At 41.1% G+C, this 27406-nt stretch overlaps 1 protein-coding gene across 1 annotated transcript; it reads right to left on the bottom strand.

Moving 5' to 3' along the window:
- Nucleotides 1-754: 754 nt before the first annotated feature.
- On the bottom strand, nucleotides 755-24168 carry LOC108796487 (potassium voltage-gated channel subfamily H member 3-like). The gene is made up of 12 exons (XM_018567973.1): nucleotides 24133-24168; nucleotides 23566-23815; nucleotides 21359-21516; nucleotides 20143-20350; nucleotides 18515-18784; nucleotides 14583-14782; nucleotides 11525-11774; nucleotides 10042-10259; nucleotides 8420-8667; nucleotides 6914-6999; nucleotides 2082-2143; nucleotides 755-1385 (listed from the first exon to the last, which is right to left on the bottom strand). Exons 1-12 carry the CDS (start codon nucleotides 24166-24168, stop codon nucleotides 909-911), a joined length of 2463 nt encoding a protein of 820 aa, XP_018423475.1. The 3' UTR covers nucleotides 755-908.
- Between the last annotated feature and the right edge of the window lie 3238 nt (nucleotides 24169-27406).

Genomic DNA, 27406 nt, shown 5'->3' with positions numbered 1-27406 from the left:
CCACGGGCGCCTAATTTTTTACCCAAATAGAGCTTTCTTTTGGTGCTATTTGATCGCCACTGGTTTTTATTTATTTCATTTTTTTATATAAATGAATTAAAAAAAATTGTGGGAAATAAATATTTTCAATTTTTTGTTATACAAAATATCAAATAAAATCAAATGTCTTCATAAAATTAGGCCAACATTTATTCTGCTAAATGTTTTTGGTAAAAAAAATAAAAATCCCAATAAGTGTATACTAAGTGGTTTGTGTGAATTGGTACCAATTATAAGTCTTTTGAAAACATGGTTTTTATCCATATGGTGTCGAACAAAATCGGTATTGCTCAGGGTAAAGGATTGGTTTAGGAATGATATGGCTGGTATATTTTTTTCAAACCTTGGTGTGTCTGCTAGATAAAATCTTATAATTTGAGGAAGCTGAACCCCCCCCCATCAAAAAATTATCTACGGCCCTGTAGTACAGGCAGGGTTTATAACAGTGAAACCTCTTTTGTACTGTAATGCTACCTACGGATTTTTCTGGAGAGCAGTTGGATCACTGGCAGTCTATACTGAAACTACTATCATAGGCAGGGTAATCATCTTCTAAATGTAAACTGAATAATGGGCTTTTGGAATTAAATCCGTGAGCATTGCATTGCATTGCATTGTGATCCAGACCAGGAGTAAAGAGAATATATTTAAAAACTGTTTTTTTTTAATGTATTTAAATATCCGCCACAGTTGAGAAAAAAAAACATTTCACCCAAATTCCTGTTCTGCTCACAAAGATCTGAATATCTTCATGGAAGATTAACTTTTACTGTTCACTTTTTGCAAGTGGCTTTCTTATATTACAATCACTCTTTTTTCGCAGTAACAATTTATAAAATGTTCCTTCTAATACTTCATACAGTTCATTTTTACATTCCTGTTCCTTCTTCCCTGGGCCAGTATTCAGGATCTGTGTTGCCTTCTCTGTTTGGAGCCATAAAGTGCATTTCTACAGAGTGAGGGTCTGTAGCACTATGGTGCTCTTCTGCAACGAGGCTGGAAGGGCCTGGTTGGCTAAAGTCCCTCTGCTCAAACCCAGTGCAGTGCAACCATAGAGGTGTAGGGGGTGTCCAAAGCCAAGACAGATGTCCCTCAGAGCAGGGTGGGGAAGCACTATGAATGTAGCAGACCTGAGAAGCCTTTTCTACCCGTGGAGGATGAAAAAGTGAAGGACAGGTAGTTGTTGCATCACTGGGAGAGTGCAAGCTGCCGCCACAGTGTGCATGAAAGTCTCCTCCATGGTAGCAGGGTGAGGTATTGCATGGCATTAAAGATAGGTGAACTGCATGCCGAAGAGACTGAAGGCCTTCTCTCAGTTCCTGTACTTGGCACGAAAGGTCAGATACCTGCATTGAAAAGAAAATTGATATAGGAATATAGTTATTCTACTATGCATGGATAAGCCGAGGGCATTTAGTTGTATTTAGATGTAGATGTATCTCATATTTGGATTGCAAATGAAGAGGTTTACATATAGAATTATTACTGTTTTTCTAGAAGCATTCCTATACTGTTCTTTTCTTAAATGTCCTAAATGTGTGATTATCAGGACCTCTGCTGTACAGGAAAGAATCCTGCACTGTCCTATAAGGATTCAACTCAAGCTTTAACTGAGCCAGTGGAGAGATCCCAAATCACGATGTAGAGTGCAGCAACACTTGCCACTTACATTCCTCACATAACAGCCGCAGTCCTCAGTGACTGGGAAGCTGCGTGGCCGTGGCTTCCCATCCAATCAGAAAGCCAGGTGGGTGGACACAACCACCTGCCAGGCTCCCCGCTTCATTACTGCACCCCTGCTGCAGGTAAAGGGACAGTTGAAGAGATTGAAATCCGGGATGCCTCAGGTCTGTGTATGTATGCATGTTAGATAAATATATATATGTGTGTGTGTGTGTTTTGTGTGAACACCCTAATGCAATAGGCTATACACATCTATGGTTGTATGGTGTGATAAAAAGGAATTCAGTTCATTGCCTTTAGCTTGTGTTCTGCTGAGAAAAAAAGCAGTTTATTGTTACACTTGTCCATGAACTACTCACGGCTTGACTCAATCGGTCCATACTTTCGGTAGCTCTTGGTTCTGATGTTAGGAATATACTATCTAAAAAAAAATAAAAAATTATACAGTTTGGTCCTTAACTGTTATTTTTATTAAGAACAATTCATGCCACCACTGGCATGTATAAACTTTAAAGTGATATTAAAATTAAAAGGTTGTTAAGCTATTTCAAATGCTGATTAAATTGCTTAGAATGAATGCTGCTCCTTGATGTTTAAAAGTTTTAGCTTCCTGCAGAATCAGCTGGTCCCCTGAGCACTGGCCCTGATATGCTGTTTTTTGAATGCTCCTTTCCTTTTGCAGGAGCCACCCTTGTGTGTTCTAGTAAGCTGTGCGTGTCTCCACAAACACTCAAGGCAAGCCTCTCCCCTCCTCCCCCTCCATCTCCTTCTCCCCTCTCCAAGCTAGTAGATGGACAGATGCTGGAGACTGCACTCTTCTACATCATCACAGGAAGCTGCATTAAGTGGACATCTGAAGAAGGATCAACAGGTATTTGTGCGACTTTGCAGGGGGAAGAAGAGCAAATTTTAAATTCAGATGCACTTATAAGTAGATGCTGCCGCACATATTTTTTTCTTCTTTAATATTTTTAGTTTCAACAGTGTACAGAATATAGAACAAAAAACAAAACCTGTTCCTTAGCTATATCTAAAATACAATCATGCTGATATTATTGACAATGTAGTAGCATCACAAAGTGTTACATGAGGCAGTTTGTTGAAGTTGGCATATTGGTCAGAATAAAGGAACCAAACATATTATCAGCTAAGAGGAAATAGGGTAGAAGAAGAGGAGAGAAGGGTAGTTTGGGAAGTAGAGGTGTGTGTGGGGTGGTGGTGGGGGAGTGATGAAGAATGAGCACCTTGGGGCTTTTCCTTTCAGCTAAGGTCCTCTACAATAGAGTTAATGCATGGGTTCAAAGGCCTACTAGATGGCGGTCAAAGTTTGCCTGTAGGAAATGGGTGATTGATTGGTCCCATATTTTCTTAAATTTACAGGGCTATTCACAAAAGGATAAAGAGTTTGGAGAAGAGCTCCAGCTTTTGTACTGTGCGTTATAGTTTAAGACTGGTTTAATAAGAGTGACAAATTGTCACTGACAATGGTGCAAATGTTGTGTTGACAGGGCCACTTGTTGTCTCCCCCTGGCCACTAAACAGGGAACATAATGGTATGATCCCCACATATTAATTTAATGGAAGATGCATATTTTCAATAATTAAAAACAACTTTTGAAATGATATTATGTGGTAAAATTAAAATTGTAATGTTTGGGTTTAGATCTACTATGATAATATAAAATTATGGCAGGACAGACGGCACCATCAGTTGACCTCATATATTACTGTCTCAAAAGGTAGCTCCATTGTGCCCTTGAAGCCCTGAACTTTCTGTTCCTAGAAAAACTTCCCTGAATGTTGCAATAAACTCACGCTTCCACCCAACCCCATCCCACAATGCAATGCTCAGTGTGTGAAAGAACTACTGAGTTGTCCAGGCATTGTTACTTTGGGACAAAAAACAAAAAGGAGCGCCTCCGTAGTGTAAAACAAATTTTAATGATAGAAACGGACAACTGTATTGTACTTACAAAAAGTCGGTAGTAAAAAGGCATGTAGAAAACAATGGGATGTCAAATCATCTAGCAGCGGAAGTCTGAAAAGATGTGCAGCATCAGCGTCCACTGCCCCTGTGTGGTCTCGGTTTACATGTTTCTGGGGCACGCCCCCTTCCTCAGAGCCTGACTAACATCTCTCCTGCATCCTCTCCTTCTGTCCCTGGTATTCTTTTTATTTTTACTTTGGAGGTCCTGGGATCCGACAAAAAATTGTGATTATCAATAGCTGCCCCTCCTTCAACTGGGTTATAGGCTACTGTATCACTGTATTTGGGTTTGGTACCCACCCTTTCCAATTCTGCCATAACTTCTCGTTGTTCTATATCAATAGAATGAAGGTGACTCTGAGTTGATGAAGGGCCATCTTTCCTCACAATATTGTGGGAAGGGAGACAGGATATATCAGTGGATCTGAATTCCATAACTGACCCAGTTGTATATCCCTGGGGGGAGGGGCATCTTCCTTCGGAGGTGATGTTACCGTCATTTTGTACTACTCCCCCTTTTTGATAAAAAGATGACAGACCTTTTGCTTGCCCGACCCTCTAGAAGGAGAGGATGCAGAGGTCCAACAAAAAAAGGAAGAACAAGCTTCTAGCCACTTCAGATAACAATACCAACAATACAACAAAAATATTTAATCTTTCTAGCCATACACTTCAAGAAAGTGAGACTGCTATCCTCAAAAAAGGGTTAAATTTTGCTCCCTCATCTAAGCCACTTTGCGTTATTCCTAGATTTACATTAGAAAATTGACGCTACATCGTCATTTTCTCATCAAAGAAGCCAAAAACCCACATCCACAAGACATAGTCTGTCCTGTAGTGGCAACCAGAGTTGAAGATAAAAACCTGGAACTGTTGGGAGAAAGATTCAGGTGTTCTATCCAAACCGGAATTTCAATTTTTATCACTCGATCACCCCTGTGTGCCCTATTTTTACCACATACCAAAAATCCATTAAAATCCTTCACAGCCCCCTGGTAGACCTATTATAGCTGGCATGGATAGTCTTACATACAATCTAGCCAGCTACATGGATTTTTTTCTCCAACCATTAGTCTTTGAGATACCCTCCTTTGTTAAAGATTCAAGTCACATACTGGATATCTTAGGAAAATACACTTGGAAAGAGGGCTATCTTTGGGCCTCTTTAGATGTGGCCTCCTTATACACTGCAATTGAACACCAGTCAGGTCTTGAGGCAGTACAATACTTTTTGGTCAAATCGGGCACTTTAAACTTCTTTCAAGCAGGCTTTATACTTAAAGCCATCGAATACACTCTCACCCATAACTACTTTGTATTTTTAGATGAATACTATGTCCAATTAAAAGGCACGGCCATGGGAGCAAGGTTTGCTCCCAGTTACGCCAACCTCTTTATGGCTTGATGGGAACTACAATACATTTGGGCAAACAACCCCTTCGGTGAGCATTTAGTACTTTTCACACGCTACATAGACGATATTATTATCATTTGGGAAGGTACGGAAACCAGATTTTTGGGATTTTGGGGTATTGTAAAAACAATCCCTTCAAATTGGACTTTACACATGTGGTAAACAGGAATTCCCTAATCTTTCTAGATCTAGAATTGAGTGTGGATGAAAAGGGAAAGATCATCTCTAGGAAGCATTTCAAGCCTTCCGCAGGCAACTCTTATCCGCATGCAAGAAGTAGCCATCACCCTAGATGGTATTCTACACAGGGTGTGTAATTCATTATATTCTAGTGGATCATCAGGGGTTAATGATCCTAAGGTTTTTTTCATTTAGGCTTTTTTTAAACTATACATTTTATGCATTTTTTTATATGTATATTATTTTCATTACCATCTATATGATTATTTATTTCAATATTATCAGCAATACGAACATCACCAGTAATATGAATACTGTGCCATGTGGATTTGTTTTAATGTTGTAATCCCAATATGGACACGATAAATTAGTCTATACTAATAAGCCTGCATCACTATATGACATTTACCATTGCATCGTCACGTCGTATAAGTTTTGATGTATCAATTTCATGGACTTTACATTGCAATAATATTAACACTTGACTACTGTATCTATTTCCATGTTTTTTTTTTTTACATCTTCCATGTAACTAATTTCTTTTATGTTAAGGTCATTTGTATCAATAGAAATTATAACTGTGTTTTATTTGTCTACAAAAGCAATGCTAATGCGATCCATTGCCAGTCACACTGTTTAGAAGCCGTTTCTTATGTCAGTTTAAATGTCTATTCCCAATAGTGTGGAATACAAATTCAAACAGTCTGCACAACTATTATGCATATGCTCAGCGACCTGTGTGTTTTCACACATGTTTGCGATCCCTTGAGAGGCTTTATTAAAAACTGGAGGATTAATGTCTCTCCCTTTCCTAGATTTAATTTCATACAAAAATGAGGTCTTTTAGACACCAAACTAGGACCCTTCACATGTTGATCACTAATTAGATTATACCAGCTGATTTGCAGCTTATAATGAACCTCAGGGATAGAGACAACACCAATTATAACACAGAAAAACTGGTATAACTGCTTCTTGTGACTCATTTAGAGATTGCCCGTGATAGGTCAGCCTTAGACATATAAGAACAGGGTGTAAGTGGTATTAGTCAGGTTCTGAGGAAGGGGGTGTGCCCCAGAAACATGTAAACTGAGACCACACAGGGGCAGTGGACGCTGATGCTGCACATCTTTTCAGACTTCCGCTGCTAGATGATTTGACATCCCATTGTTTTCTACATGCCTTTTTACTACCGACTTTTTGTAAGTACAATACAGTTGTCCATTTTTATCATTAAAATTTGTTTTACACTATGGAGGTGCTCCTTTTAGTTTTTTGTCTCTCAGATTGAAGGTCCTTTGACCTGTGGGAGCTGCCTCTTCAGTGTGTTCGTTACCATTGCAACTGGCCGATAATGCACGTGGAGGCGCCGGTATTGTTTCCTGTCATTGTTACTTTGGGTACGGAGGAGCTAGCCTTTAGTCTGTATTTGCATACAAAATTCAAGGACTCATAAAGCATGCTGAATAAACACAACCTACATCTCCAGAGACCTCAGTACAGTAGCCTCTTGTTAGGTGTTAGAATTAGTGAGGTTATCTGCAGTGCAGCATAGATCAAATTTTAGAATTTAGTGATTTTATTGAATTTTTCCAAAAATGTTGTCTTACCTGGAGCATTTGAAAAGGAGCTACAGTTAGAAAATGTAAACTTTTGCTGAGCTTCACCAGTCGTTTCTTCTATGCCATCAACAACCCTGTAGCGAGAAACAGCAACTTGAAAATATTTAAGAACATGTAGGGGTAATTGTATTCAGTACACATTAGTATCGTTTAGAAAATGGAGTACCCCAGCACAAAACATAAGAAATATCTTGTTCTTGATCTGACAGTTGTATTAGAACACTTGAGGCCTTATTATCTTCATAAAAGGGAGATCTCAGAATAAGAATGTAATTACTAGCACATTAAAAAGTATTAGCTTAAAGAGTAAGGAGGTTTGCATGAAAGACCGGGTTTGAGTGACTAAGTGTGTGGTTAGATGAAAAGCAGGGGGCAAAGTTTATTATAATTCAGCTATGGGCCTACTGGTTTGCCAAAAACTTTGGTATCAATCCCAATACTGAAGTGATAAGTGGATGTTTCGGTTGGAGGTTACAGCAGGGAAAACAAAGCTCTCTTTTGTTGCCAATATTTTCCGAGCATTAGATTATTTTTAATGCTTTTGACACTATTTTTAATGTAAAAGGCCATACATGAACACAGGGGTCTATTCACTAAGCTGCTGTAGGCAGCCGAGTGAATGACCGACCTGAAGCGAAGTGAGCCGAACGCTGTTCGGCTATTCACTTCAGGCTGGTACGGCTGATTTCATCCGTATATCGGCTGAAATCAGCCGTACATCGGGTGGCTTTGCGTGGCTTCGGGTTGGCCGAACATGCTCAGCATGTTCGGCCAACCCGAAGTGCAGAAGGAGTTCGACTCAGCCGATCCAACATCTGGATCGGCTAAGCCGAACCTCCGGCAGGCTACTCGCTGTTGTTCGGTCTATTCTTATAGATGCCGAACAGCAGTGAGTGAATAGCCCCTGAGCGGCATTCGACTCGGCTGTTCTGCTCACTCCCTTTGTGGGACCGAGCAGAACAGAAAAATAATTAAAGTACAAAAAAATAAATAGAAAACGATTGTGCGGAGCTGGCAGTGACAACTAGCTCCGCCCAACTGTTTTCTATTGGCCAGCAGTTCTGCTGCCGTCAAAAAAAGAAAAAAAAAGATTTGGCCATACGAATGCATTGCTAGATTCCTATTGGCTATTTCAATTTGCAATAGCCAATAGCAAACTAGCTATTGTACCCGCCCTCTGCTGTGGCTGGCTCCGCCCAGCTGTCAGAAGCAGACTGTCGGCTGGCCAATGGCTGGCCGCTCGGCCAGCTTCGGCTTTCACCTCGGCTCCGTCGAGCCTAAGCATATGCCTTCGGCTCGGCTGAGCACCCGGCCGACTTCGGGAGCTGTACGGGCTATAGTGAATAGCCCGTACAACAGCCCTTCGGTTCTACTGAACCGAAGGGGTCCTGGGGCCAAAGCTAGCCGAAGGATCGGCCGAAGCTACGGCTTCGTGAATAGACCCCATAGTCTGTAAGTGTGTTGCAAAAGTAGGCTTTATTTTTTGTACTGTACCTTGGGCTGAGATCTGGTGGCCTTGATTGTGACATCAGTGGTATCTGAAGTTCAGTAGTGCTCACCCTGTGAGGAGTACGTCTTGGTGTCACTTCCTGAGATCTGTGTTGTGGACTGCAGCTAGAATATCGAGATGGAGAGAGGCGGAGAAGGGGGGAGTTCTTTGGGGTGAGTGCTGAAGCATTCACATTTAAGGAAGCTTGGTCTGATAGATCTGTCCTCGAAGAGTGTTCGGTATGGATTTGAGTCTAGTAGGAAGGTAAAAACATAGCATTATTTCAAGGATTATCCAGCATTCCAGCATTTTTCCCAGGAGTAAAACCAACTAGCAAGACCAAATATAATAGGCCTCAGAACAAAATCAACCTCTATCCTAAAGCCTCTACCATTATATTATGTTTTTAAAATCATTAATTCGAAACTCTAGGCAAAATCCCAAATAATATAAGCAATAAAGCGAACCCAGGAAGTGGTAATGCTAAACAAGGAAAAAGAAGAGTGATCACCCTGACTAAAAAATTGTTTCTGGTAAAGGAATGGCTGGCCATAATTACAGATCCTTTGCCGGGTAAAACAGTAAACCTATATGTAATTCTACCATGCATTTGGGTGTTTGCCTGGAGTTCCAATTTAACTAACCCTGCACTGCTGATTACTGCATATCTGTGCTGTGGTCATCTCAGGGTTTTCCGGCATTTCAGCCCCATGTGTGTTCATGTTTACTCCATATGCACCACAGCTCTCATTTAAGGGATTTCATCCGAGACTAGATGAGGTATTTCAGACACTTCATTCAAATGTGTAAAAGTAGAATGATCCTGAGATAGCAGGGCACATATAATCAGTAATCAGAACTGTGTTTTTAGTTTGAACAAATCTACAGTAACAAAAGTATATCAGATATATCTCGCTGAGCTGGAGGTCCTTGGAGCCTCTGTAAATGCTTGGGCTTGCCTATTTTTATACTTGTCCATGACCAGTTTCCACATCTGTTAAGTTGAAACATTCCTGGTAGTGGCTCAGTTATGCAAGTTGAAGCATTTAATAGAGGTGGCTCTAGGATAATGGATGTATTGCCACTACTTAATGTTTTAAGATGATTTGCACGCTAACAGATGGCAAATGCAACGTAAGACATGTTCTCACTCTTTCATGTTGATAACTTCAATGTACTTTCGAGAGACATCATTGAAGTAACTGAACACTTGTGTTACATTTGCTCATTTCAAGCTCATACATTGTTGTGGGTGTTTTGTGTGGGGAAATGTTTGTCATAGTCAACATTGTCTCAGTTCTAATAAGCGGTGGGGGGCATGCAATCCATATATTTTTCATATGATTAGTAAATAAACTTTTACCAGTAAATATTTACACTTATTCCTCGATGACTTTCTGGGAACTTTTTTCTTTTCTTTTTGTTATTTCAAGACACCGCATGGCTTCATATGGTGACTGCACCTTATCTAATGTGCCGACATGCAAAGTAAGACTTTTGCCCTTTAATAATTAGGTAACAAAGTACATTAATCCATAAGAGCCAAACAGAATATGACCATTATGATTCATCTGTTTGCTCAATATATTTGTCCTATTGTGGTGATCTATTGTGAGCTCTCACTTACCTCTGGCTCACATCTGCTGCTTCCCAAGTTGTAGCTTAGCTGGTGTACGATCTGACCTGTAAATTTGTGTGCATATTCTGGGTAGAGTGACAGAGTGTCACGTAGTCCCTTCAGATTGATCCCTTGAAGGTCACAGTACGTCAGAGCTTTGACATCCGCATTTGCTTTAATCACTGTGTCTTCACAAGAGACTTCACAACCAATCAGGTCACCTTTACCTGCAGAGAGCAAAATACTGAAATTATTTAATTATACAAATGATCTGCCCATTGATGTACACCTTTCAGTAGGACTATACAATGAATGGTTGATCAATGGATATATCACTATCAATCTTGGGGGAAAAAAAAAATGACACTGACGGGAATGTCTACTACTTGGCTTCCTTTTTCTAACATGGCCACTAGCAGACAATAGGCTACACAACAAAATGACATAAATGTCAAATATAACAGGTTTCCTTTTACTTATTAGTAACTCTTTTGTATAGTGGAAAGCTTTCTCTCTTGAAATAAAATCATCCAGTGTCTCTTTTTTTTAGGAATGCTCCGATATCGGTATTGGTGCCGATACTGGGCATTTTCATGAGTACTCATACACTGAAAATGCCCCAATAGTAAACGTCGATACCAGTGCTTTAAATGTTTAAACTGAAGCTAGCTGGTACAGTAAGCACATCTCCTCCCCCTTCCTGAAACCACGCCACCCTCACCCACTGGTGAGACCAGCCAGACCCCTGGTGAGACCCTGCAAAACCCTCCTAAGACCCTGCACATCCTCCTAAAACCCAGCACAGCCCTCCTGAGACCCCACACAGCCCTCCTGAGATCCTCTGCTGGAGACATTAGGCTGGCATGCCAGAGCAGCACAGAGTATGTAGCTTCATATTATTCATTGATGTATAATGTATTGTTGGGATTTGTAGTCCTCTATAGCTGGTGGCATTCTGCATTACTATATAAGGTTTTGCTGTAATTTGTGCTCCTCTATAGCTGCTGGTATTATGCATTGCTGGATAATGTATTGCTGAGATTTGTAGTCCCTCTACAGCTTGGAGTCAGTGCCAGAACTACCAGGGGCACAGCATTTGCAGCTGAAACCGGGCACTGGTACTTCACCACTGTCCTAAAATCATTTGTCTGTATTTTAGAAAAACTGTCACATGGCACTAAAAAAAAAAGTATTGATAATTGGTATTGGCGAGTACTTGAGGAAACGTATGGGTACTCGTATCCGGTCTGGAAAAAATGGTATCTGTGCGTCCCTACTTTATTTAACTGCAGCTATAACTACCGTTTCAAATATTCTAAGTTATCCCCCTGTGCCCTTACCTTTTTAATATATTAGATAGCATTATTATCTAAATGAAATGCTTACAATGTTGAACTAATGATGAATAAAGTAAACCTTATTTGTATAAAGATCAGTATGACAGAGCATCTTCTTTGTGGAACACACAACCGGTTTCCACATCAACACACACCTAATATTGCTAGGACAACACCATCCTTGAGGACTTCCATGGATCCTGAGCACACACAATATAGAGATTCCAAAGCATCCCCCTGTCGGATCAAATACTCTCCAGGCGTGCAGAAGAAGGGTTTAATATTCAGTGACAGGGAACGCAGGCATCCGCGGCTGGCAAGGGCAAACAGTGGCATTTGCAGCAGATCCTTGTTGAGGTGCATAGCAATGTCAGCTCGCAGTTCATCTGGAAGACTGTGCAGGAGCTGCAAAGTGTGAAAAAACACAATACAGGGCTGAAGAAAATGATAAACTCTGCACTGTATAAATATACTAGAGGAGGAAGAAGTACAGATGTAGCATGTACCAACCAATAAGCATGTACTTGTCATTTTCAATCCATATCGAAAATCATAAGCAAGCCTTTGACAGCACCTGTGATCAGCATGTCCTTTTGCTTTTTGAGTTGTGATCCTAGGTTTCTATTATTAATAGAACAATCTGCAGTACCATAGACCAGTTTAATGGGCACAAATATGACATTTGTTTACTATTTAAAGAAATTTACTTAAAAAATACTGAATAAAATATTATATCAAATACATAAGGTTGGGTGATAGAAGGCAACTGCATACCCAATGTGGAAAATATAGCTGTTTATTTACAAGTTAACCATAAAATGTGATATGAGCTAACATGTTTTGGAATTAAGGCTCTTTGTTACATCACATCTTATCATGTACACATAAAGAAAGCTAAAGGCAGAGAAAACCTAGTGCCTAAAGTCCCAATAAAGATGAGTGACCAGATCTACTTGTGAACCACTTCAGATTGGACCATTCAAGCATGATAGTGGGCTGTTTTGAAACATTGCTCCTGAAAGATGATGTCACTAGTGGACCTCCCATTTGTCTCTAGCTTCATCTTTCTAGGATTTCCCACCATCTGTAGCCACCAGTCAGCAGAAATGAAGCAAATAAGCACTACACCATATAAAAGTGGCAGAGAACAGGACGTTTTGCTATATTATGTGTTTAGAGGTAGAATAGAGAGGAAGGGGTATAGAGGAGCTGCTGTTGATTTTGCCTGTGACATATTAGCTATTCAGCAGGAGAGGATGGACTGTATGGCTGCTAAGCTGCTGGATTGCTCTATTTTCAGACTCATCTCATATCATACTGTACAAAGCCAAGCAAAAATGACAGTGGAGTACTGCATCTGAGACTCACTCACTAATCATTTCAATAGAAATCTATATGCCAAGACCAATGAAAGATAACATATTCACCTATTTGGTAATTTGTCTTTAACATACCTGTTAAACTTAAAGGAGAACTATGAGGTGAGTGCTTTTCACTCACCTCATAGTTCTAGCCGACCTGTGACAATGAGACTGTCACAGGTCAGCTCAGTAGATCAGGAGGTGAGCGAACACATACCGGCGTTCGCTCACCGCTCGATCCTGTCACAGCTCTCTGCCGTGACAGGGGAGGGGGTGGATTCCCCCCTCCTCTCTCCGATCCTCCAGCGCTGACTGGCGGACCGGGAGGGGGCGGGTACAACTGGCTCTGCCTCTAGATAGGCAGAGCCAGCTGTCACTCACGCAGCTGGGTGGATCCAGACAATATATGTCGGGATCCGCTTCAGCTGCGGCGTCTCAGTATACTGAGCTTAGGGTGACGGGAGGACGCTAGTTTGTGTCCTCCCGTGACCCTAAGGAGAACTATGGGGAAAAGCCTTAACCCCATAGTTCTCCTTTAATATTGGCTTAGGGTCAACATTAGTTAACAAAATTATTTCATGAAAGTGCTATCGGTCTCTAAAGAAAGCACAGCACCTTATAGACACTCTGTATCTTATATAAATCTGGAGGGAGCTGACTGAATGGAGGGAGAGAAGTGACGTAGTCACTAGAACTCATTCACTTGTTTACATTTTGAAAGCACAAAAACGTTTATTCAAATATATTCCTCAATAGCCACAAAGGATATAAATCTACTTTGTGTGCAACAAATGCCTTTGCAGAAAGCAGAACTGTGGTAGGGACAACTACAGTCAGCCTACAGAAAATTACAGCAAGGGGCGGATACAAGACCAGTCACCCTGCACAAGGAGAGAGAGCAGCAGTGACCAGTCTTTATTACAGGACGCTCCTGCACAGGGGCAGATTTCACACTGGATTACTGCACAAATCTAGAAGAAATACACAAAGCACACTAACAGGGTAATTCAAAAAGCTGCCGAAGGCAGCCGAGTGAATAACCCACATGAAGTGAAGTGAGCCGAACGCTGTTCTGCTATTCAGTTCAGGCTTGTAAGGCTGAAATCAGCCGTATATCGGCTGGCTTCGGCTGCACTTTGGTCAGCCGAACATGCTCTGCACTTCGGCTGAGCTGAAGTGCAGAAGGACTTCGACTCAGCTGATCCAACATCTGGATCGGCTGAGCCGAAACTCCGGCAGCTCACTTGCTGCTGTTCGCCCCATTCACATAGGGGCCGAACGGCAGTGAGTGAATAGCCGAATGCCGCAGAGCAGCATTCATCTTGGCTATTCTGCTCGGTACCTCCGTGGTACACAAAAGTTGAAAAAGAAAAAAGAAAACAAATGTTTAAAAATGTAAATAAATAATACATTAAATAAAATAAAGATTTTTTTCAATAAAAAAGAAAACAATTGGGCGGAGCCAGCAGTGACAGCTAGTGAATAGCCCATACAGCAGCCTTTGGGTTCGACTGAACCGAAGGGCTCCGGCGGCCGGAGCTACGGCTGATCCTTTGGCTAGCTTTGTGAATAACTCCCTAAGATTCAAGTAAAAATACATATACCTCTTGTATTTCTACAACATTTGCTTACACTCAAGTTCAGATTTATGTTTAAGCTATTAAGCTTAATGATTGGCTGATATGGCAACTGTAGAAAATCCAGATCTTAGTGTCATTGTTTAACTAACCAAAAAGTAAAATAACACTTCCAAACAGAAAATGCGCAAGAAGGAAAAACAATGCACCAAAATATAGAAATTAATTTCAAAGTGAAACAAGACTGATTCTAATCCATACAAAGCTTGTCTTACCTCATTAGTGTCAATTCCATTGTTCATTGCCCACGTGGTCTGAACATATTCTAACATGCGCTGTTTTAGAGGCTTGGGAATGCCATGGATACGGATATAATCTCGAAGATCCCGAGTACGGCTGTGATACAAGAACCGCCTTGCATACAAGCGCTGGATGATAGCGGTCACATTTCCAAACACCAGAGCGTGCATCAGGGCTAAAGAAGACATTCGAGAAATACAAAGACAACACGGTTATTCACTAAACAATGGCCATAAGCTAAAACACCACGTAATCATCAGCAATTACTTATTATGCAATTAGTACAGGATAAAGAATGAAAAATGGATGTCTGTAACTCCACTGTTGCTTTTTTAAAAAACATACAACTATAGAGCTATAATTATAAGTTACATTAAAGGAGTCTATTTATAAACAATTTTCAGAGCCATTCACCCTGCAAATTTCTGTGAACGTTTGTTCTGTGCGAATAGAGGCAAAATCTATTCTACATTCTTCGTATATTTTCTTTTCGGGTAACCTTTGGAAAATACTGCATTATGACCACTAGATGGAGCTGAGGAGCATAGGAAATAAACATTTATTTCCTATGCTCCTCAGCACCATCTAGTCACATGTGCCAAAATATTTCATCACAGCTTGTAGGATGTATAAATCAAAACAATAATGATTCAAAGGCATATATATAGAATGAGACAATCATAGAATGAAGTCCTGTATATATGCCACCCACACTATGTGCAATATGCAGCAAAGATTGGAACCAGAAGGTAGGTAAGTATATGGCCACAGATTTCAATAAAGACACATGAATGTTGATAATGACATATAAGTTGCTAGAGGGCCAGGCCATTATAAATAGGGAAGCAGGTTGTTTACCACAACAGTAGAAGTGATTGTACACGTGAGCCTTTGAACGTGGGATGATTGTTGGCACTCAGAGCCATGGAGCGAGTATCAGCAAAACAGCAGAATTCGTTAAATGTTCAAGAGCAGCTGTTGTTAAAGACTGGATGGTCAGCCAAAAATCTGGGTCTGAACGTGCGAATTGTGGCCGTCAGCGACTAGTCAATGTTAGGGCAGAACGGAGAGTGGCAAGACTAGTACAAGACAACAGAAGGGCAACAGTGCAGTGTCAGATTCCTTGCATCACCTTTCAACATCTCGTGGCCCAACGAAGTACTGATGGGGTGGTCATAATAATCTGGCCACTCAGTGTATATTGTGGTATTGTGTGGCAATCCCACGGTAGAACTGGGTGTTATAGTCACCCTGGACTCTCAGCCAGAGGGGCTAACCGGTTCCAGGAAGCAAATTATTTCTCTGGGAAATAACTGGCTTTGTTGTTCTCCCCAGGTTTTTTGGATTTGGCATGGGATCCCGAAACTGGGAGATGTCAAAGAGAATTGGGAGAGATGAAATCTCCCAGTTCCAGGATCCCATGCCAAATCCAGAAAACCTGGGGAGAACTACAAAACCAGTTCTTTCCCACCCACCCACTACAGTCTGCCTACAGAAAATGACAAGAAGGGGCGGATACAAGACCAGTCACCCTGCACAAGGAGAGACCAGCAGTGACCAGTCTTTATTACAGGACGCTCCTGCACAGGGGCAGATTTCACACTGGATTACTGCATAAATCTGAAAGAAATACACGAAGCACACTGACAGGGTTATTCACAAAGCTGCCGAAAGCAGCCGAGTGAATAACCCACCCGAAGTGAAGTGAGCCGAACGCTGTTCGGCTATTCAGTTCAGGCTTGTACGGCTGATTTCATCCGTGCATCGGCTAAAATTAGCCATACATCGGCTGGCTTCGGCTGCACTTTGGTCAGCCGAACATGCTCTGACCTTAACACTTCCTTAATATAGTCCCATATTAAAGTATTGACACAAATGGTACCACGCAGATAAAATAAGGTCCCACACTGGTTAAAGAGCATGCATGTCTTTGACACATTTCACCTCTAAATGTGCCTTCATCAGAAGGGCATGTTAAAGCAATTAAAGCTGACAGAGGTTCTAACCTTCTACTAAAAAAATATTTCTGTCTGTGTTGTTGTTGATTTTTCCTTCAAATCTGGTAAAACTGTTGTCACATGGACAATAAGTGGGGGGAAATATCTCTCACAGAGCCCCAAATAGTAAAAACCCAACAGGAGCTCTAATCTCTTTCCATTATAACCAAAGTCAATAAATAGTTTTAGCTGGGCATACACTTTACATTTAAATGGATTGCTTAGTATGGGTTTCTCTACTATACAGTTGTTTGTAAATCTTTCTTAATTTCTATAAATCAGTACTCAGGTTCACGCAATGTTAATTACTCAGTTATAGAACAGAAGCTGCTAGAGATATGTATGAAGACGTTTTTTTTTGTAGGTTAAAGCTTCTGCTGCATCTATTAATACCCTGACAAGAAGACCCTTCACCAGCCAGCATATGCACACACATACGCCCACACATGGATGCATACACTGTCTCCATAGAAATATCCCACACATGAAGAGATCTGGAATCTGCCTTATTCTGCTCACTTATTAATGATTTAACAAAGTGGAAATTATGCAAGTGGTAATACTGAAGTGAAACGATATATAAAGATATCTAAATAAATGAGATGCCTTTCATCTGACAGTTCTGCTATAACTGATGTAATGTATGTGTATATAGAACAACATAGATAACATTCTTACACAAAATGTAGACAACACAAATTAGGTAAGAAATTAATATTTTTATGAGTTCTCCTTTGTGTCCCACTGTGCACAGGTATCAGGCAGAGGTGGTGATGATAAGGTGGCCTTCCTGCCCCCCGGCCCCAGTCGCTACCTTACCCAAAGTCACTCTGCTTCCCAGTGTGTGTGACAGAAGCAGAGAGAGTAAGAACTGAACTAGATGCACATTCAGGAGAGTAACTACTATTGATTAGAGTGTGGGCCACCGTTGACAGGCCCAGGAGGCTGCAAAGAGCCTAGGTTGTCATCTTATAGAGAACTGGGTCCTCATGCTTGGACTGGCAGTTTTCAGTTTTGGCATTTGCCAAAAGGGTTAGTTTGACTGGTGTGAGTTGAATGGCCTGCTCAGTCTCTCTGTATATAATTTGTTCTCTCATCTTCAATATAGATGCCAAAGCATAAGCATGATTGCTCCACAGAATGTAAGAAGTTTGGTCAAATACAGAAAAAGACAAATGACAGGGCTACTTGTAGCTTCAGTTCACATTATTTAGTATAACATTTCTATGACAGGTTAGGTTTCTCATGACACTTGCTATAAGAACAGGTAATCAGAAACCTCTCTATGAACAGAAATGTTTGTGTAGGCCAGGAATACAAATATCAATGAAAATTCTATAAGATTAACACATCTTTGCAGTTCTTACTTTAATGTTACACGTCTAATAAATAGGTAAGTAGCAGCTTATCAGCTATCTTTACAACTTCACATGTGATGTTTCTCACGTTCATTGCAAGTCATCTTACAGTGTATGTTGACTAAAAAAGTACAGTATCTGAGTTCTTATTCAGACTTCCATCCATTCTTACTCTTCTGCAATTTGTAATGGAGTCAGGGCCGGATTTAATCTCTCTGCTGCTCCAATGGCAGGTTCCCTAATGTGCCCCCCTGTATGCAGGCTGCATACAAGCGATCTCGGCAACATCGCTGAAAAACACTTGTACAAAGTAAGCGGCAGCTTCCCCACTGTACATTTAGCCCTGCTTTCCCAAAGCAGGGCTTAATGTAGAAAACAACTACCCGCCCGGCGCCCAGAACTGCATGTCCTGGGTGTTGGGGGATAGGAATTCCACACCCCTGCTGCCCCTCTACTTCCTGCTGTCCGAGGCCGGGCTTTCGGGTTGCCTTGTGTGAAATCCGACCATGAATGGAGTATACGTGTAGTTTTGTGTTGCATGATTACACATACCTCCAACCAACATGATACAGATGGAGAAGATCTTCTCAGTGTCTGTGTTAGCAGAAACATTCCCAAACCCAACGCTGGTTAGACTGCTGAGTGCAAAGTACAAGGATGTGATGTATGAGCTCTTGGGAGAAGGTCCTCCTAGTAATACGAGAGCAGTCTCATTTAAAGTGTCTTCACTGTCATTTTCTGGAAGTGACAAGTGCCTGCTTATATTTTTCCTTCCCATGTAGTAAGGGGTTTCCAAACGCCGGGCCAGCTCTTGAAGCCAACCTGCAAAAATAGAAGGCAATGCTGCTATTACAGGTCACAGCACAATAACATGGTTGTGACATTCCTCAATTTAGATCTGGTGTGATGCAAATGATCTCATCCAAAGACCTGAACATTCAGTTTGTATTTCTTCAGCTCAAGAAAAGTAGCATCTCCTAAAGAAATCCTATGCGGTTGATTCCCTATCTATAGTGTGCAGCTGTCAACACTTAGAATGTATAGTCCCCAAACAAAACCAAAGTAAAAAAGCTTATAGTGTAGCACTATAGTGTTGCGCTGTTGTGATACCTGGTGTGTGAAAAGTAAAGGTCTGTCAAATTCCAATGTTTTATTTATGGAAAGGCTTTTTATGGAAAATAAAATAAAAAATGTGTGTGGGTGTGGTTGTTGTGCCCATTAAAAATTTAAAACAGAAGAAAAAAAAGGCTCACATGAGCTCCTGATCCATACTTGTTCCAGGTCAATGGCTCAGACAACTAAGGAAACTGCAATCCTTTTAAACTGTAATCTTTTAAACTACAACTGCAATCCTTTTAAAGGTTTTAGAGAATAGGTCATGGTCATATTTTTCAATGTATGAGTGGTGCGTATGAACTGTGTGTCAGCAGTCATACGGGGATAAAACAGAGAAAGTGTCATGGGGTTAGAAATACAAACCCTTTCAAAACATAAGATGGATTATAAAACTGGTATTTCGTATTAGTAAAGATATCCAGTGTTTTAACCGAAAGTACCGAAACCACTGCGAGTTTGAACGTCTTGGGCCATTCACACTTGTCCATTCTCCTGCACTAAATTACATACATTTTACTGCATGAAAATACATTTCAAGTAAAAATCCCAACAAGCTACACATACATAAGTATAAAAGGACCCTAACGGTCATCCCATGAATTAGAATCTAATATACAGTATTTAAAGTTATGGGGAGAGGTTTGGATGTAGGGGGAGATGTGGAGAGTTATTATTATTATACAGGATTTATATAGCGCCCACAGTTTGCGCAGCAATTTACAGTATAAGGAAGACATTACAGTTACAATACAAATCAAGACAAGATGGTAAGGAGGGCCCTGCCCGTGAGAGCTTACAATCTAAGACATTCTTCTGGGAATTGCTAATTATCCCAGATCTTAAAGCAATGTTGCATTCAAGGGCTCAAATGTTTTGGAGATAGGACAGGAGGTAGATAGGGGACAGAGAAAATGGGCAATGAACAGCAATTTGGGATTTCTAGAAACACACAGTGGGAGTCCCAATTATATACACTGTATATAAAAAAGTCAGCTGCGTCTAAAATATGTCTAAATTTTTATGTAAAATTATTATGCAGTATATAATATACAATGCATACTCACCAATCTCTGGCACTTCTGATTGGTTGCTTTCAATTTCTTGCTGACCAATGAAATACCAGATGCAGGCCACCCAGTGTGCTAGAAGAGCAAAGACAACCATGAGGAGGCTGAGTACAACTGCGCTGTACTGGGAATATCGATCCAATCGTGGGAGTAGGCGTAGGAGCCGAAGCAGGCGAACAGTCTTCAAGAGGTGAGCCCCAAAATACTTTCATTAGGCGGAGGAAGGAAAGAGAAATAAATACAACTGACATTATAACGAAAATGACAATGTGCTGCAAGCAAATTGAGGCAGACAAGGTAAGTATAAAAGATCTGAAAACATCACAAGATTCTATAACATTCACAGAGTCAGTAGTGTATGCTGAGCGAATGAATGATCTGGCATATTCATTAAGACATATCTAAACCCAAAAACAAAGCAATATTATATTGCAGCTTTCCAATCTTAGATAACATGCATGCATTCGTTTTGGTCTTTTTCTCTTTATTTTCAGCTCATAATCCTGTGAATGACACAGTTCCTGTCCCTGGCTACTCCTCCACTGTATCTATGAAGCTAGTCTGGACTTCAAACAGGACTGCCTTTGTTTACCTCCATTACCCAGTGGCTGATAGGATTAGCAGCTTACACAATAAAGAGAATATCATCGTGCTTTCTTTTCAGCTCACAGGAAGTGGCAAATATACTGTGTTACTTTACATCTAAGGATGTAAAGTTCGGTAGAACATCACAGCTACCACAAAGCCATAAATATTCATTTTTTTTAAGGTTTAGCAGAACTTGGAGTTGGAAATAGTTGTGGGAGAAAGAAATCAGTAACAAAATAGTGCCCATTTAGCTTAGGGATGCATGTTATAAATCTCTGCTACTAATGCGCCTATTCTGTTGGTGTATATTCCAGTAAATGTTTGGTCCTTTTATCATTTGCCACATATACATGAGAGCAGTTCAATAATTCTGTTTCAGTAAAAGGTTCGGATACAGAATTGAAATTTGCAGATGTCTCAGAGAGTGGAGAAAAAAATGAAGTCAAAATCTGTGGTATTGCCAGCATGTGGTTCACAGTCACTATACTACACTTACTGCACCACAGAGTTAGCCCCCAATCAATTTTAGTGAATGCAAAGCCTTTGAGTGCTCTTACCAAAATTATTCCAAAATCTAACACAAAAGACAAATGTTATACACAGTGAAGAAGAAAAGGTCACTCACTATGTTGACTTTGAAGCTATAGAGCAGATCCACAGGAAGAGCAGCTAGAAGATCCAGCAGGAACCATGTCCTGATATAATGGATGAAAATGAGACGCGAGGAGAATACCACTTGCCCAGACTGGCTGACGAATGTTGTGCGGAAATTCAGAATGATATCTATTTATCAATAGAAAACCACACAAGAATATTGCATTTATCTTAGACTATGGCCAATATTAAAGAGAGCCTACTTTTTGAAACCAGGGCAGTGGCAGTGACATTACTTGCAGTAGTCCTGGAAGAGTCTTGACCTACAATGTGCTGCTGCATCTGTACTTTCAAACAAATTAAGTCTATCATGTCCCCATTCCCTCCCCATTTTTTTATTATATCCCCCACTACAGATTTGTAATCAGTGAAACACCCGGACCAGAAGCCACACCCTATGTGGGTACTACTCACATCCTCCTCCTTGCTGTTGAGATGCATTATGCACATGTATGATCATTTCTCCAGAGTCCATAATGGAAATGCTGTCCACTTGCAAGCCTGGGTATGGTTAGAGTGTTAGGGTTCATTTATTTCAAAGTACTATTATCCTTTGTAACAAGGACACTCCACTGTAGTCCAGGTAAGTCAAATCAAATGCAGTTTATTTAGGGCAAACAGAAATATATCTTGCATTAGCAGCAACATAAGACAGTTCCCTTTTATATGGCTCAGTAGATTCGCTTATGAGCCCTCACTCTGCTCTCTTAGCAGTGTGTCGTAGCGGTCCTTGGGTTACCGACCTTCCTGACCTCTCCCCTCGTGGGCACTCAAACACATCCCTCATGTGTCACTGGCTCTCTGTCTCCTCGGCTGTCTACGAGGTGCCTCCAGCACACACAGCCACCTGGCTCCCCTCTGACGTCTGGGTGGAGTCCTCCTGACTCCTGAACACCTCTGTTCCTCTTCCCAGCTGGAGCCCAGAACACTAGCCAGCACCCTTTCCATAAGGGCTATGCACAGGTGTGCAATCATTAGGTTCTGGCCCCTACTAAACCATGGACCCAGGAATGGAGATTTCATCCCTCCCAGTTCTCTTTGAAATCTCCCAGTTCCAGGATCCCATACCAAATCCAGGTTTTCTGGAGAGAACTGCAAAGCCAGTTCTTTCCCAGCAAAATAATTTGTTTCCTGGAACTGCTCAGTCTCTCTGGCTGAGAGTCCTGGGTTACTACAACCCCCAGTTCCACTGTGGGATTGCCACACAATACCACACCTTAAACAGGATTAAATGGGCTCAGAGCATATTTTCACTCAGTTTAATGATTTCTACATATTTCCCAATGTTGGTACTCGTTCACATTACGATAGGTGCAGGGGCATGTTGACTGTTGTATGGGTTTTTTTCATGTATATCTGCAAATGTCTGCTACAGACACCACTGCTTTTACTTTGATTTTAAAGTATAATCTCCAGGACACTGTTATTATGGCAGCTCCTAATGGGGGAAGGGAGGGAAGCCCTGAGGTATCTGGCAGTTGTTTTTGTAGTTATTGGAAGTGGAATATATTGCTTTAATGGGCTTATTTATATTTTATTTCAGCAAAATATCTGATTTTTGTAGCACTAAACTTTGCCCTATTTTTACCTCAGATCGTTTTTCTCCTTACAGTCTAAACCAAAAAAGGATAAAATAATAGTAACAGATAAACTACACAGCAAAAAAAAAAAAAGATCGCAAAAGTTTTGAAAATGGATCCCAACTATTTTAGGATGGCATAAATTGATCGCCAGTATTTTAAGGGCACAAACATCAGGAGGTCTGTATAAACTGATGAAGTTATCTGCCATCTGGTAGTTAGGACTTTTTTCCCACCGTAGCTGAAATATAGCCAGCTGTGTGGAGAAACTGTCGAGAGCAGCTTTAAAGGAAACTTGTTCTGACGGAAACATGGAGATCACCATTACTAACCTCTATGCTGGCTGTCTCTGATTTTATTAGATTCTGAGCCACTGACCCAGGAGAAGCATGCATCAAATGAAGAGTTTTTAGCCTCCATGCTTTTTCAATACAGTACAGCTATCAATATCTTTGTATACTTCTGACCATAGAAAGCTAAACTCTTGGATAAAGGTCTTAATATTTACTGGTTTCAGTTTAACCAGCCAATTTGTTTCTGATAACCCACATTCTCTGAAGTCTATTTGTGACTTTACTCACTCCGAACCCATAATTACCTAGTATGAATAGGATTTCCACAGCAAGATCACATGCGCTGGGTGGGCTACGTGGATTCTGAGTACCTTCTTCTTTCACACTGCTGAAGCAGACACTGTACGGCACAGTCACTGCTACATAGAAGGTGGCGAGAAGGATCAAACAGTCCCAGCAGGCCTTAAAGGGCCCATAGTGCAAAAGTATGAAAGGAGATTTACGCATAGACACAACTTTATATTCCGGAACCCGAGGCTTCTCACCAAAAACTCCCTGTGAAGAAGCCAAATTGATTAAATGAACATTAAACCTAAAATACAAGCTATTAAAACAATTCAGAAAGACATCACATATTTATAAAGTGAGATACCTAGCATTGATTACTCTTCAGTGCTCATATTGTTCTTTGAATTTGACCGATATAGCAGCTTTACATAGATTTTTCTTTTATTTACCAGCAGGTATAATAAATGTTTGGTTTCAATGTAAAGTGTATATAAACACACCATCTTTTTTTAGTATGCTTAGCATTATGTCTCACTGTATACAGTTATCTTTATTTTTGTAGTTTTTTTGTGAAAGTTTCTTACTTGGAGATCCTGCCAGCAGCAGCACTTGTTGGCCATTCCAGTACTTATCAGGTCTATCCGTCAAACAGCCCAACAGCCAACTGAAAGAGTGCACATGGCAGGCTGACAACCCACTGCGTGACAGTTTTGCTGGAACTATTAAGCAACTATTAAGAAAGAAACTGCAAGGCCTACACTTATCATATCCACATAATGTAACATCGGTATACTGGAAGCCATTTTGTTCTTTTAATTCTATAAGTATAAAGATGAATTTAAGTTCATGATTTCAAAACAAAAGAGTCTAACATCAGCCATTCTCAGACCCTTACAGCATAGATTCCCAGGTTATACATTTTGGGGAGTCTACTTATACCAGACGACAAGATAAGGACTGACATGGTACCAATCAGTAAGATTAATAAAAAATTCCATGTTTCTGGCTTAACAAAGCACAAAGAACTATTTACCATTAGAATTTTTTTTCTTCTTTTCGAGTTATGAATAGAATACATATTGAAAGTTATCTATTATAGATAAAATTTACATAACTAATCTTTTTTATTTTATTATTAATATTGCATGAGGTTTATAAGTATTTGCTTAATTAAGTCATTTTGCTTTCACAATACAATATACAATATATATATTAGTTGGTATCACTTGTTGACATATATGTAATCAGTGAAGGAGTTAAAGTAACCACTCTCTTAGGACATATACTATACCTCAGGGGTGCCACAATTTTTGTGTTAAGATCTACTTTTCAAATGACGTGCTACATGAGATCTACCAACGAAAAAAAACAACTCCCTCGCTCTTTCTCTCCTGGCTGTCTCTTCATGCTCTCCTGGCTGTCTCTCCTTGCTCTCTCTCCTTGCTCTATCTCCTGGCTGTCTCTCCTTGCTCTATCTCCTGGCTCTCTCTCCTTGCTCTCTCTCCTGGCTGTCTCTCCTTGCTCTCTCTCTCCTGGCTGTCTCTCCTCGCTCTCTCTTTCCTAGCTGTCATTTCTTGTTTTTTCTCCTGGCTGTCATTCCTCATTTTTCCTCCTGGTTGTCTCTCCTCTCTCTCCCCTGGCTGTTTTTCCTCTCTCTCCTGTCTGTCTCTCCCCGCTCTCTCTCCTGGCTCACCTTGTGTAATGCTCGCCTTGGGAGAGGGCCGAATACCCTCTATGGATCGCAACTGTGGAATGGAGAGGGTTAAAGGAACGGGAATCAGATTAGCAGCTCCTCCCTGGGTTGCCCAGTTTTGTATGTTTAGGCGTTTAGGAGGCTGCGGTACATCACGCCCCGTACACACAGTAGGGAAGAGAAACTACCCGCACAAGTATGGTTATAGCAAGGCAGTAATACACGACTGGTTAGAGTATACAACCACACATGAGAGCAATGCAATGGTTTCAGATAGGTTTAGGTACAATGAACAGCTGAGAGCAATGCAAATGGTTCAGATAGGTTTAGGTATATTGAACAGCTGAGAGTAATGCAAATGGTTCAGATAGGTTTAGGTACAATGAACAGCTGAGAGCAATGCAAATGGTTCAGATAGGTTTAGGTACAATGAACAGCTGAGAGCAATGCAAATGGTTCAGATAGGTTTAGGTATATTGAACAGCTGAGAGTAATGCACAGATTCAGATACACGGATATGCATAGGAGACCTGGGGCTCTTGGTTGCCTAGCCCAGGTTACTTGCGGTTAAGGTGGTGGTTGCAGTCTTCAAAGGACGAACTGAGTCCGGTGAGGTTGAGGCGAGGGAACGCTGGTTTGATCAGCGTCCTTCCACGATCAACGGAAAGACGCCGATCAATTCCCGTGACTCGGCTTTATGCCGAGAGCTGCGTCTTGGAGGGGCAGAGCTCCACGGCGCGCCTGCGCCCGACCTAGACGGCCCTGAGGGGTGTGATGCGGGGAGACCGCGGCGCACCTGCGCGAAGCGACGACGGAGAGTGCCACCAGACGTCACCGCGTTCTGACGGCGAGCTGGGGCTACTGATCCTCGTTGCGCCTGCGCATGACCGCGACGGCCACCCGCACCCGGTCCCTGCAGTGCTCGTCTATTACTCCTTGCTGTATTTTGCAACAGGCTGTGTAAACTAATATTCTTTGATGTAATACATAGCACTTCAACCACCAGTATCCACCAGAAAGGTGACAGGGAGCTTGACTCAGCAGACTCAGGCTAATAGGTAATCATGTGTGCACAGCTAAATAAATATACCAAAATGGAATAAAGGGGCCACCATTCACACCCTTCGTGATCTACAGGCATCAGCTTTGAGAGCTACTGGTAGATCTCCATCTACCTAATGGGCACCCCTGCTATACATCATCCTCAGTGTATGTAGAAAGATATTTTTTTATTTCTTTCTGTGCCTCATTGTTTAAGAAGATGGGTGTCTCTGGGATCTCTGGCAATCCCAGGCAAGTAGTTAGCTATCTCTTAAATTGATGTTTTTCCACCAAGCTTAGGTCAAAAGGTCATCTCATGACATGTTACTTAAGTTTTAAAGAAAACCCAAAATTATTCCTAGACCACTACTGCCTTCTTCAGGTAAATTGCAGGTATAATTTGGAGTAAAGTGAGATGGGCAGTGATGTCATAGTGGAGATAAGATGGGACTTTCCCTTCCCACAATTTTGGTGATAAAAGTTAGGAAACGTTTGGGAGGAGGGAGACTGAGACAAAAGACGGGACTGAAACAAGAGACGAGACTGGAACAAAAAAAGACAGGGTTGAAGGGAAGAGACCCTGAACATGTGACAAAGGACTCCTGTCTCTACACTTCGTGCACAATTATTAGGCAAGTTGTATTTTTGAGGATTAATTTAATTATTGAACTACAGTGCTCTCGGTCAATCCAAAATCCTACTTTCTACTGCCTTCCAAAGACTCATAAAAACCTAATGGACCCTACGGGCAGACCAATCGTATCAGGAATTGGTAGCCTTACCGAACTGGCCAGTCGGATGATTGATGACTACCTGAGACCTCATGTGATAGCTCTACCTTCATATTTACAAGATACATCTGATCTCCTTAAAAATATAGACGGTATTATGATTCCACCAGACTCTTGGCTGGTCACAATCGATGTGGAGGCACTATATAGCAGCATTCCCCATCTGAAAGGTATAGAGACCATTAGGCAGTTTCTGGACGAAAGGACCAACTCATCGACACTATATAACAACTTCATCTTGGACTTGCTGCTCTTTGTTTTAACACATAACGCTTTTACGTTTGGTGGGTCTCACTACCTCCAGATGCAGGGGGTTGCAATGGGCACATGTTG

This window comes from Nanorana parkeri, unplaced genomic scaffold (genome assembly GCF_000935625.1).
Source record: "Nanorana parkeri isolate BGI_ZX_2015 unplaced genomic scaffold, ASM93562v1 scaffold1125, whole genome shotgun sequence".
Classification (NCBI taxonomy): domain Eukaryota; kingdom Metazoa; phylum Chordata; class Amphibia; order Anura; family Dicroglossidae; genus Nanorana; species Nanorana parkeri.
The sequence above is the reverse complement of the archived record's forward strand: the minus strand, read 5'-3'. Positions and strand labels throughout refer to the sequence as shown.

Coding starts and splice junctions, on each gene's coding strand:
- LOC108796487 (XM_018567973.1), bottom strand. CDS start 24,168: ATGGCCAACAAGTGCTGCTGCTGGCAGGATCTCCAA. Junction 21,517..23,565: donor GGAAATCCTATTCATACTAG/GTAATTATGGGT, acceptor ATTGATAAATAG/ATATCATTCTGAATTTCCGC. Junction 10,260..11,524: donor TGTTGTCCTAGCAATATTAG/GTGTGTGTTGAT, acceptor TGCTCTCTGCAG/GTAAAGGTGACCTGATTGGT.